Below are 13,248 nucleotides of genomic sequence, written 5' to 3' on the forward strand. Positions count from 1 at the left end.
TAAGATAGGTTTATTTAATGAATAATATGTCAGTGACAGTACGGAAAACACAAGGAAAAAGCCACCCATAATCTTCCCCATTTAGCCTTATTGTTATTTTTGTGCTTTCCCAAGGTCTCCCCCACGCTGGGGAAATCGGAGTGATCACCCCTTTGTTCCTGCCTGTGCAGGAACTGAGCCATCTGCCCCTGGTGCGACCCTAGGGGCTGGGGCGGTGTTTAAGTAGTTCTGCCCTAGCTGGAAGGCAGGATGGTGAAACCGGCACCAGGTTTGACTCTTACTGGCTGTTTGACTTGGGACAAGTCCTTTCGCCTATCTGAGTCTCAATATGCTAAAAAATAAAATATAAGTAATTCTATCAACAGATTGTCGTGAAAATTAAATAAATCTGTGTGGTGCCATGCAAATTTAGGTCTTACTATTTTTGTTCTAGTCCTAAAGCTTGCGTTTGAAAAGCTAGGTCCCACGGTAACAACTGGTTTTGTTCAGAGACAGTTTAACCAGTTGGAGTAAATGCTGCTGGAGACGCGTCTTCCCAGCCCCACCTGGGGCTCGGTGTGAGATTGAGCAAGTCGGCAGCCTTCCCTGGGACCTCGGTGCCCTGTGTTTGTGGTTCTCAAACATGGGCGCACCCCAAATCACCAGAGAGCAAGGGGCCTTGAATGCAGAGCTGTAGAATCTGGGCTTTGTCTGGGAGGCAGTGGGGAGACAGGAGGAGGATTCAGGCTAAAGAGTGTGGATGTCGTCTAGGCAGTGGGGAGCCCCATAAAGGCTTTAAACAGAGAAGTGGTGAGGCCAGATCTTATTTTAGTAAGATCAGGCTGGGGAGGGACTTGTCGGCCACCTGAGCAGGAGGCAGTGGCCAGCCGGCGGGGATAACCAGGGCATGGTGGAGGTCGGGGAGGAAGAGGTTTCACAGAGAGCAGCTCTGAGGAGGTGGCCGGAAGCCTACGTAGACACACCCTGGCAGCACCTTTGGGACTTCCCAAGTCAGTGGAAAGAGGAAATGATTATACTCAAGAAGGCAGGTGACTTCTTTAACCAGTCCCGCCTGCCTCTGGCTGTGGGATCTTGGACAAGTGACTTAACCTGCTCAGGCCTCAGTTTCCTTATCTCTTGACAGGGAAGAAATGCAAAGACATTGTGAGGATTTAGCATATGCAAACCTGGGCCTGGCACATTTGGTCCCCAGGACATAGCTGCTGTTTTTAGGGTTGCCATCTGTACGGTAGGGAAGGACACATGTGTTTCCGCAGCTTGTGGAAGGGAAGCTGTAGGACAGCCAGAACTTTTATATCTAGGAGCTGAGTAGGGACTGGGAGGGATGGATATCTTCAACTTGCTCACATGTTCAGGGAGATGTATCGTCTACAAAGCCTTTTCACTTCTGTGTTCCTCCTTTCCCCCTTCACAACAGCCCTGGGAGGGAGGTAAGCAGATATTATTATTATTATCATCTCCATTTCATAGGTGAGGAAACGGAGGCTCAGAGGAAGAAAGTGACTTGTCTAAGGTTACACAGCTAGTAGGGTCGGAAGCCAGGTTGTGTGACTCAGAATGTCAGAGCTGGGCCATCACAGGGGATTGTTGTGTCCATTTTACAGATGTGGAGGCCAAGGCCCAGGGAGAGAAAATCTCCCACCACCAGCAACACTATGAATTTGTGGCAGAGCCAGGATTAGAACCCAGGTCTCTGACTTCCAGGCCCAGCCTCTTCATAGCTACCTCACTTCATGGAATACTAATCATTTTCTTTCCACCTTGTTTTCAGGGAAATCGGTTCCTAAAATCGGGTCTCCCACTCCAGGCTTCCCGGATGCTGTGAAGCCGGGAAGGCCTTTGGCAGCTTCTATTAGAACTACCCAGAATATGCAGGAAGAAGAACAGCCTGTGAGGCCAGTCCCTTTTCCGGGCCCAGGTATTTTGAACTTAATTTAATTTTTCTACTTAAAGCAAATTTATTTAAGGAAATGAAGATTTATCTCTAAGGATATTCAGCTCAGCATATAAGCAAAAAATTAGAAACCACATAGGAGATGGTAAAATTAATGACATGATGTAGATGTGCATCTGTACATGGAAACATTTTCACAAGGTAGTGAGTTGGAAAAGTGGAGAAAGCCAGGAAACAAAAGAATATATGCCATCTATTACCATTTTTGGCAAAAGAAAACAACTCAGTAATTGAGAGCTTTCTAGGTGTCAGACACTATTCTAAGTACTGTACTTCAAAGATGCTGACTTACTTAACTTTCAGCTACCTGCGTGAGTTAGGTACCGTTATTGTGCCCATTTTACAGATGAGAAAACTGAAGCACAGAAGGGATAAACAACCTGGCCAAGGTCATATGCTGCTGGGCCCGTGTTTCACCTGTGGTCTCCCAAGCCCCCAGCACAGGCTGGCCTTGCATGTGGGCTCAGGCCAGGTGCCTGCCCTTCTCTCTGCCTGCTCTCCACAGCCCCAGCCCTCGCAGCCAAGCAATGGGAGTCGAGGGGTGCCGCCTGCCCCATCACTTTCCTTGCCTCTGTCAGTCACAGGTCTGCTGCTTTGTCCTCGGGCACCTGAAGCCCAGAGAGAGAGTGATTTGTTTAAGGCCACACGAGTAGGAGGTGGCATCTGAGCTGTGTGATTTGTATGCACATGCCCCTAACCACTGCACTGACTGCTATCCCAAAGCCTTTCAGACCACTTCAGGTCTGTCTCCATCCCCTTGTGCTCAGGTGAGGGCTCGGGGCCAGCTTGCCAGATGACAGAAGGACTCAGCCAGGGCTAACTTCCTCAGGGGAGCTGCTCCTCAGCCCTGTCTGTCCTCACCACCTGGCCCCCGGAGCCAACCCTCGCTTCGGCGCCCCCGCAGCCTCCCGAGTGCTGAGCCGAAGATCCCAAATCCACGTGACCTCAGCTCACTGGTGCAGGTTGAGAAGTCAGGGCCAGCGCTGCCGAGAGGACGGTAGTACTGTGGGCTTTGGCGTTAGACAGGCCTGTATTGAAATCCCAACTGTGCCGCTTTCTAGCAGAATTAGCCTCACTGTGCCGCAGTTTCTTCATTTCATGAAATGAGGATAATAACAGCAGCATTTCATCCTGTTGTGGTGAGGAATCGTACGCCTCAGTGTGGCTGCCGTGGCAGCGCTCATCAAATGTTAGCTGAGGAGAGGAACATTCCAGACTCCCCAGAGAGGCTGAATCTGGAAACGTAACTTCAGGCCAAGGTGTCTGGATTATTTCCCGTAGCTAAAGATAAAAAAAAGGCACAGACCTTTGATCGACAATTAAAGATAGGGGAAACGGTCCTAAAGCAAATGTGATAGTGGTTCATGGCCAAAGGGAAAAATGATAATAAACTAGGGAAATTCTAGGGGAGTGCCGGTCAGCGTGGAGAAGGTAACCGGCGTAGCAGTTTCCTCTGATGTTCCTCAACTAGGTCACTGTAAAAACCAGTGTCACATGTCTCTGTCAGCCTTTGCACTGTTTACTTTCTCGAATGGCCTTTGGGAGTGGCTGTGCCTAAGCGTGTGGAGATGATGACCACAGTCTGCAGACAGAGACAAGAGTCTGTCTTTGCCCAAACTGCAAGTGAGAAAGTAATCGTTCGCTTCATCAACCACCCACAGCCCGCCTTCTCTTGGGAAAACCCCAAGGTTCCCTTGGGCCCCAAAGTTCAAACTGATCGATTATCTTGAAGGATTTTTGTGGGCATGGAGGACGCAGAGCCCACGCCTTGACCCCTCTGATGTCCTGACCCCTCCTGCAGTAGATGGGCAGGAAGTGGGAAGAGACACGGAGAGGGAAAAAGGTGAGCAGAGGAGCCAGGGGCAGATTCACACAGCAGGAATTCGGATGTTACTAAGAGGGCTTTGAGTAGCTGAAATGACCGTCGCGAAGCCTTAGGTAGGAGAGGCCGTTGGGCCGTCGATTGGCATCTGTTTGTATTCTCACTCTGCGCACGGTTTTACCGGCCTGGGTAGAGTAGTGAGTACTCCGTATGCGCCAGGGCCTGGTACTTGTGCTTCATAAACATCCTCTCTTTCAGTCTGGACAAGAGCTGTGCAAAGAACGGACTATTACTGCTCTTTTTATGTTTGAGAAAGCTCAAAGAAAGGAAGCACACCCGAGGCCAAATCTTCAGTAATGACGGAGCCAGGACTTAGCCGAGTGCTGATACCACTAAAGGAGATGGGGAAGCCGTGGGGCCGACCCACTACCAGCAACAGGGCAGGATACGGAGAACCCCACATCCGATGCAGCGCCGCTGCGTCTACCGTGCGCATGCTGCAGTGACACAACTCGGCAGGACGAGATTCGGTGCGGTCTGCTTAGGAAAGCAGACATTCTAGAAAGGTTTCCATAGGAAATAAGATTTTTTCAGTAAAGTTCTGGCACACAAAGGGTTAACTCAGCGTTTTGGAAAATAAGATTTATGTAGAAGCCCCATGTATCCGTCAAGTATCGACACATGGCCCATCTTGCTTCATCTGCTCTCCTGACCCATTTCCCACCCCTCCCTTAGATGATGATTTTAAAACATTTTCATATGGAAAGTTGAAAACATACCAAAGCAAAGGGCATAATGACCCTCTGTGTCCCCATCAGCTGGCTTCAGTGATGATCAACTCAAGGCCAACTTCTGATTACTTTGCACTAAATCCCAGGGACATGTTTGTATCCTTGATGGCAGGAGAATTCCCTCTTGTTCTCTTCTGCCTGCCCCTGGGGCATATAGTAGGGGTCTTTAAAGATTGTCATTCTGAGCTTCTCCCACCAAATATGCCACCCCTGCACATGAAGAGCTGGTTAGATTAGATCTCGGAGGAGGCCAGGGAAGGCTGAGAAGAGATGAGGAGGAAGGGCTAGCGGTTCCTGTCTGATTTGCCATCCTTGGGTATCAGCCCAAATCCCATTCTTTTTTTCTCTAAACCACCAGGATAAATAGACTCAGCCACTTTCCCAACTCGTAGCCCTCCTATGTCACAGGAGCCGATGTCAGCGATCCCCCCAGACCCAGAGGCCTAGTGCAGCCTCCTGTGCAAACCCCAGGCATCAAGTCAGACCAGAAAATCATGGCTCGTGTGAGGCCAGCTCTGACCTTGCAGTCACTGGGCAAAGGGACCCTGTGTGTAGCGAGAGCCCTGCCGTGTGGCCGGGCATGGGGGCAGGTAGCACAGAGGGGGCAGAACTCAGGAAAACAGCAGGATGGAATTCAAGTTGGCCTGGAGCAGGGGATCCCAGAGACTGGGGCCTGCACCCCCAGTAGTGCATGGAACCTGGTTAGGACAAGTATAGATCATGTGCACAAAACCTAGAGGTTTCGTGGATATTGCTGTTTAACACAAGGCTAGATACGTAACATGTGAATTAAAGTTGATTGAAAGAAAGCCATCAGTGAACTCATAGTGACGTGGCACAGAGACGTGGCCAGCAGCTTGGAGACAGGATGTACGTGAGCTCAGTTTTGGAGACTCAGGCCAAGGGTACTGAGCTGAGACCAAGACAAGGCAGGGCAAGGGCAGAGGAGGCCGTTGTGGAGCAGCCTTTCTGCAGGACAGGGACCCTGCGCCGGCCAGCTGAGGCCAGCGTTAGTCCAGGTGCCCTGAGAAGCAGACACCTGTCTTCAACAAGACAGGATTTCATTAGGACAAATACTGAGAGAAAACGAGGGGAGGGAGCCAGGCAAGGCTAGGAGAGCCTTCGGACCGCGACGCACACTTGACCCCAGCAAGGCTGGGTGGGAGCGTCCTAGCCTGCCTGCAGCGCGGACAAGCTCGCCAGGGTGTCAGCCGTCAGAGTCCCGTGTCTCCCCAGAGCTGGCTTCCTCGGTATCCCCTCTGCACACAATGCCCGGGGGAGCAGCCCGGGAAGTGTGGCCTGGATGCAGACGCAGGCAAGGGTCAGAGCCACAGCAGCTCGGGGCCACAGCTCGCATCCTCACGGCTGCCGAGACTCAAGAAGCAGCAGGGCAAGATCTAGGAGAGGAGGCTTAGGACAGCCCTCGACCTGCCTCAGGCCTGCTGTCAGGCAGGTTTTATTTTTACCAGCTACTTGCCTGGGTTAATAGTTTAGCAAGGCTGATTCTACTTTGGCCACGGTGCTGTTTCCAGTCTCCCGAATTGATGTTCTATGGTTAAAGTTCCAGATTAATTACTCCTTTCCTGATCTTGTAAGTCAGAAATACCTGAAGCAGGTAGATTTTTCCAATAGCTCCGGGGTCAAGGGCAGGTCCCCAATTACTTAAAAGCCATCCCTGCCATGGAGTCCCCTGAGTATTTCCAGATGATAACTCTGATACTTCTGGCCTCTGGCTAAGGCCTGCTTCCATGTGGACCAGTCACCATGGCCCATCTCACCCCAGCCTGCACCTTCTTTCATTCGGCAGACCTCGGATTGCCTAGTTAGTCTTCAGATTAGTCTTCATGTGGTGCCTGGTGAAAAAATTTCGCCCTCTTCAACCTAACATTTACCTGACCCTAAACTACTCCTCAAGCTGCCTCTCTCTTGAATCTTCTTCACTTACTAAGGAATTAAGAACATGGATTCTGGAGCCACTGGCTGTGTGCCCTTAGAAAAGCTACTTAACCTCTCTGTGCCTCATTTCACCATCCGTAAAGAGGAAACGATAATGGTCTAATGGGAGCTTATCCCCTAGGATTGCTGTGAGCATTAGATGATTTAGAACACTGCCTGGCATGATGTGTTTGCTGATTAAACGTGCCTATATATTTATTTACTGCACTCCTGGGCCCTTCCGCTGCCCGACCTCTGCACAGACTCATTCCACTGCTTCAATCCCTCCTACCCCATATGTGCTTATTGAAAATGTTTCCCCATCTTTCAAGCCTAGGTCGAGTGCTACTTCCTCTGTGAACCCTCCTTATCTCCCAACCTGCTATGGCCTCTCCTGCCTCTGACCTTGCTTTCCCATGGAATATGTCCTTGGAGGATGGTTATCGTCATCCCTGCCACAGCAGAGGTTTCTGGAAGGCGGGCTCAGTAGCTAGTTGACCTCTGTGTCCTTCACTGCTCTTTGGAAGGTGGGAAAGAGCAGGGGTCAGAAGTCAAACTGATTCCATTTGAATTCCAGCTCTGCCACTTCCTGGCTATGTGCTCCTGGGCAGTGGCTCTACCTCCAGTGGCTCTGTGTCTCCACCCGTCAAATGGGATGGTAAATAGGACCATAGGGTTGTCCCAAGGCTTAAATGAGGTCACAGGGCTTACCTGAGCAGTGTGTTGGCCGACGCATGGTGGGTATCAGGAAGTGGCAGCTGTATGTGTTTGGGGGCGAATGAGAGAGTGACATGGTCTGGGGACTAGACAGGGAGCCCCTGGCCCTCCTCCCTCAGGCCACATCCTGACCCACAGTCCCTCCCTTCCAGAGTCTGCTCCAGCCAGAGGCCACCAGCAGGCCTTTCTACTGCCTCCTTCTGAAGAAGATGCCCCTCATTCCTTAAAAACTGACCTCCCCGCTTCATCGGACTCAAAGGTAAATCCACCCCTCTGCTTCCGTCCCCAAGCCATATCCCCCGGCTTGTGGCTCCCTCTCAAAAATGCAATTTCTTTATTCCTTGAGACCAGTTGAGGGATGGGGAGGGGAAAGGAGACCCATCAAATTACTCTGAGCTGCTAAGACTATAAATGTAGGCGGTCAGCAAAACTGGGGCTGGGGGGAGTGTACTTCAGTGAATGAGCTTTTCCATTATTTGTGCTTAATGAGAGCTGAGCTGATGACGGGCATCCCTCAAGCCCAAATATATTGGTTAACGTAGCCGTTGGCTCACAACCTCCCTCCCCGCAACCCTTTTCCAACCCAGTTATCCTGGGTTGCATAACTCAGTCTGAGTCATCTGAATGTTGAATGACTTGGGGCCAGGGATGCATTGTGACTTCCATGGGTTTTAGGCACTTTTGCCTTCATGGGCCCTTCTTTTATTTAAAAACAAAACAAAAACAAAATTATATCTTATGAGTGCATTGGTATGAAGATAAATATAATCCAAGCTAGATTAAAGATGAGAACATTATGTATTTTCTTCTGATTTTTAAAGAAATTAAAATGTTTTCACGGCCCCTAAAGTGTTCTGAGCCCAAGACACTTCGCGTCTGGTGTCTGGGGGAGAAGCCAGCCTTGCATGGGTCTGGTTAAGAAAGGAGATTCTCTCTTAAGCAGAGTTTTCTTTTGTTTTTAATAATTAATCATTTTCCAAGATGATTTAATAACTTGGGAGAATGATCATGATATTAGTTAAGTGAAAACACCAGAAATCAAAACTATGCGCAGCATGTTCCCAATTTTGTAAAAAAAATCCTAATATATTAACGTCTAATTAATATCAACTTTAATAGCAACTAAGTAGATGATGGGATTATGGATAATTCCCAACCCCACCCCCAGTTTTCTAAAACTGTTACTATAAGCATATATAATTTTTAAAAAATTAAATTCATGGACACTGTTTTTAAAAAGGGAAGCGCAGCTTCGTTTTATAGGCTTATCTACACATGCAATCTTGGAAGCTCTGTTTATGGAGTTGTGTTTGGCTGTGTGAACCTGTATCCTACGTCCCAGGGCTCCAGAGGCCCAGCGTATATGCTGTGTGTTGGACTGAGAGCACCAAGCCTGGCCCAGTGACCAGCAGGGTGACCTCACTTCAGTTCCTTTATCCTCTCTCTGCTTACCTCTGTGACCTGAAGAAAAGGAAACATCAACCCTGTGCCAGGAATACTTGCATCTTATTTAATTTTCAAAATTACCCTCCAGGGTACTATTTTATCTACATTTTTGCTGACGAGGAAATTGAGGCTCAGAGAGGGTAAGTAACTCACCCAAGGTCACAGAGCAAGTTAGGGGCAGAGTTGGGATTCGACCTTGGTCCTGTCCGTGTTTTCTTTTTTTTTAACTCCCCACTGGATAAGATGATCTCCACCGCTTCAGCTCTGGTGTTCCAAGATCCTCCGAGGTGGCAGGGAAAAGGCACTTGCGTACTCATCCCGTCTCCTCTCTGAATTCCCAGGATTGCAGCACCTCCATTCCTAAGCAGGAAGAGCTTTTGAGCTTGGCTGGAGACAGCCTTTTCTGGAGTGAGGCAGACGTGGTTCAGGCAACTGATGACTTCAATCAAAACCACAGAATAAGCGAGGGGACCTTTGCTGACGTCTACAGAGGGCAAAGGCACGGGACGCCACTCATCTTCAAGAAGCTCAGAGAGGCAAGCACTTCCGGTTTCTAGTAAGGGGTGGAGCTGCGTGGGTGAGGCTGGGTCTTCACGTTCCAATGTCTTCCTCCACAGACAGCCTGCTCAAGTCCAGGATCAATTCAAAGATTCTTCCAGGCAGAGGTACAAGTTTGTCGTAGGTAAGCCTCCCTTTTGGAAAATACTTTGTTTGATATTAACAGTAATGACACATCTCCCCTTACATAGCGCTTCCTATGTGCCAGGCCTGTTTTAAGCACTCTATTATGTATAAACTCATTTAATCCTCACAAGAACTCTGTAACATAGCTACTATTACCACATTATTTTACAGATGGGTAAATTGAAGCACAGAGAGGTTACGTGTCTCATCCCACACAGCTAGTAAGTAGCAGAGCTGGGATTTGGACCTTCATGGTCTGGCTCCAGAGTCCATGCTTTTTCTATGTAGCAATTATATGTATAGATTAGAATTATGAAGGAATCTTGGCTCACTCCAACTCCTTCCTTCCATGGAAAACATTCCACAGATGTTTGTATCCCATTTTTTGAGGTAGCCAGAGACTTACGATACCAACTCTAAGGGTGAATCCATCTTAAAATCGTGGCATCCTAGCGCAGGGGTGGGCAAACGAGGACCCATGGACTACATCTGGCCCCACCTGTGTTTGTGTAGTCGGAGAGCTAAGAATGGTTTTTACATTTTTAAATGGTTGAAAGAAAAAGATCAAAAGTAGAAGAATACTCTATGACATACGAAAATTATATGAAATTCAAATTTCAGTGTCTGTAATAAAGCTTTATCAGAACACAGCTGTGCTCATTCATTTCTGTATCACGTGTGGCTGCTTTTGTGTTACAGCGCACAGTTGAGTAGTGACAACAGAGACTGTCTGGCCTACAAAGTCTGAAATATTTACTACTATTTGTTTGTAGAAAAAGTTTGCCGACACATGGTCTAGAGTGATAAAAGCCTCCAAAGTTATCCTCAAATGTGTTCATTTTACATATGGGGAAACTGAGACCAGAGAAGTGAGCCTCCTAGTCACAGAGCTGGGTGGGGACTTGGAAAGAGAAGGGAAGGACTGTTTAGAGACCTGGGGTCTGTCCTGGCTCTGCCATTATTGACCCATGAACTTAAATGCCTATTGGGCACCCATCACGTGCTAGACACCAGCTGTTGTTTATCCTTGGCGAGTCACTGTGTAGGTTCCCTCCGCCAATACGCAACCGTGGTAAAGGAATGCATAATTTATGTGGAGTATTTTAAGAAATAAAATTATAAATAAGAAAATATGCACTTGAATGTTTATAGCAGCACAATTCACAATCGCAAAGATGTGGAAACGATCCAAGTGCCCATCAATACAAGAGTGGATTAATAAAATGTGGTATATGTATACCACGGAGTTCTATTCAGCCACAAAAAACAATGGTGAACTCATACCTCTTATATTAACCTGGATGGAACTGGAGACCATTCTTCTAAGTGAAGTATCAAAAGAATGGAAAAATAAACACCACATATATTCACCATTAAATTGGAACTAATCAATCAACACTTAATGTGCATGTATGGAAATAACACTCATCGGAAATCAAGCAGGTGGGAGGGGGGAGAAGGGGATGGGTAAATCACACCTAGTGGGTACAGTTCACACTATCTTGGGGATGGGCACACTTACAACTTTGACCCAAACAGTACAAAAGCAATTAATATAACCAAAATGTTTATACCCCCCTAATATTCTGAAATAAAAAATAAATACAAAAAAAGAAAATAGAAATTACCTATTTTCCACAGCACCTATAAATAACCACGAGTGTGTTAACATTTTGATATATTTTCTTTAATGCTTTCTCTATTCATACATGTGTAGGAATACACACGTGCACATACACATTTAATGAAAACTGGAAGTATAATTCCCTTTCCATTTGGCATGGTCCCTTCCTAGAGTCAGCAGTCACTCCTTCATTCGACGATTCAGAAAACATGAGTAGGCAAGCCCTTTCCAAGGGTCTAGCCAGCGCAAACTTGTAGCATACACAGGCCCCTGCCTTTGAGAAGTTTACGGTGCAGTGCGGAGACGGATGTGTAAATGATTCTAATGCGCATAATAGGATGGCTTGGGGGAAGTGGCGGAGGGCAGAGAGATCAGACAGGAGGCCATTTACAATAGTCCTGGGGAGACTGGATCATAGTCTGGGCCAAGGTAGAGGAGAGGGGAATGAAAGGGACATGTTGAAAGCTATTTATCACAGTGAATGGTGTGGGTGGGTGATGGTGCCTTCACTGGGGTGGTAAATATGGATGGAGAAGCAGGTTTGGGGCTTGAGTGTAGGCTGATGTTCACCTGAGCATTGGAATGTAATTAGACAGTGAAGCCTGGAGCTTAGGATGGGGCTGGAGAGGGGATCTGGGAGTGTTCCTCGTAGCAGTGGGAGGTGTCTGGAGGAACAGCATATCCAACCAGATGAGGGGCCCAGCTGGCCGAGAGGAGGAAGGCAAAGGAGGAGGATCTTAGTGGAAAAGGCCAAGGAAGAGTGGTCAGAGAGGTGGGAGGAGAATCAGGAGGGAATGGGGATTCAGAACCCAGTGGAAGAGGATTTTAGAGAAGGACCCCAGTCCTGGAGTCAGATAGACCTGGGATCCAGTCCTGGCTTCACCGTTTGCTAGTCTGTGACCTTGGGCAAATTTCGTAACCTCTAAGCCTCTTATTTCCAGAGATGAGGTGGTTGAGGTGTCATATGCCGCAGAGCAGTAAAGCAGGATGAGGATCACTAGATTTCCAGCTCCTCAAAGGCAGGCAGTTTACATCTTTCTACCCTGGTGCCAGGCCCTTAGGGGTCAGAGCATATGGTACCTGGGAGGTTACTGGTGACTTTGGGGTGGAGAGGGCGGAAGAAGGTGGGAGATGAGGAAGTATTAATGGATAAATCTTTGATTATTCTGTCTGACTTCTCACCCCTGCACTGATACCTGATTTCAGATGCTGCCACCTGAACATCTTACCTGTGCTGGGCTTCTGTGCTGGAAGACGGTTTCACAGCTTGATCTACCCCTACATGGCAAATGGTTCTTTACAGGACAGACTCCAGGGCCAGGTAAGAGACTGGGTCATGGGCAGAGAACGGGACCAGGCAGTACCCAATTAGGGAATCAAAGGTTAAAGATTAGGGGATCCAGAGGGAAGAGGGGCCATCCTCTCAGTCCCAGGGATGGCTTCAAGGAAAGAAGCTGGGCCAGCATAGATAAATATCTTCAGGAAAAAACTATACAAAAAAAACTATTTGAGCTGGGCATGGTGCCACGTCCCTGTAATGCCACTACTCAGGATGCTAAGGTGGGGGGATTGCTTGAGTCCAGGAGTGCAAGACCAGCCTGCGTAACACAGTGAGACCCTGTCTCAAAAAGAAAAACTTTGGCAAGAGGCATTTCACTCAAGTCGAGAGTAAGACAGAGGTATCCTATAGCACTCATTTTGTTCATCACCATTTTGGAGGTATTAGCCAATGCAGTAGGACAAGAAAAAGAATTAACAGGTAAAGAGTATAGAAAGTAGAGGCAAGTTTTTATTATAAAATGTTCTTCCAATATACACCTATTTGCTGTGGATTTATGGAATTTCTCTGGAAAGTTACACAAGAAACTGGTATATTGGCTGCCTCTGGGGTGGAGAACTGGGAAGCTGGGGCACAGAGTGGGAGGGAAACTTTTACTGTATGACTTTTTATACCTTTAGAATTTTGTTATCATGTGACTATAATGCCTATTAAAAATTACAGTTTTTAGCTGGGCATAGTGGCTTACACCTGTGATCTTAGCAATTGCAGAGGCAGAGGTAGGGTGGGGGATGGGGAATTGCTTGAGGCCAGGAGTTGGAGACCAGCCTGGGCAACATAGTGAGACCCCATCTCTAGAAAAAAGTTAAGAAATTAGTCGGGCATGGTGGCACATGCCTGTAGTCCCAGCTACTTGGGGGGCTGAGGCAGGAGGATCCCTTGAGCCCAGGAGTTTGAGGTTACAGTGAGCTTTGATCATGCCACTGCACTCCAGCC

General features: G+C 47.9%; 1 protein-coding gene across 1 annotated transcript in view; it reads left to right on the forward strand.

The window, feature by feature from the left end:
- IRAK2 (interleukin-1 receptor-associated kinase 2) overlaps nt 1–13,248 on the forward strand; it is a 71,215-nt gene that overhangs the window by 40,885 nt on the left and 17,082 nt on the right. Inside the window, exons 3-7 of the mRNA XM_012646563.1 lie at nt 1,772–1,918; nt 7,372–7,478; nt 9,007–9,201; nt 9,283–9,347; nt 12,180–12,294. Of these exons, the coding sequence (XP_012502017.1) occupies nt 1,772–1,918; nt 7,372–7,478; nt 9,007–9,201; nt 9,283–9,347; nt 12,180–12,294 (629 nt within the window). The remainder of the gene's footprint in view (nt 1–1,771; nt 1,919–7,371; nt 7,479–9,006; nt 9,202–9,282; nt 9,348–12,179; nt 12,295–13,248) is intronic.

The sequence above is a fragment of the Propithecus coquereli genome, unplaced genomic scaffold (genome assembly GCF_000956105.1).
Source record: "Propithecus coquereli isolate 6110/MARCELLA unplaced genomic scaffold, Pcoq_1.0 Scaffold107, whole genome shotgun sequence".
In the NCBI taxonomy this organism is placed as follows: domain Eukaryota; kingdom Metazoa; phylum Chordata; class Mammalia; order Primates; family Indriidae; genus Propithecus; species Propithecus coquereli.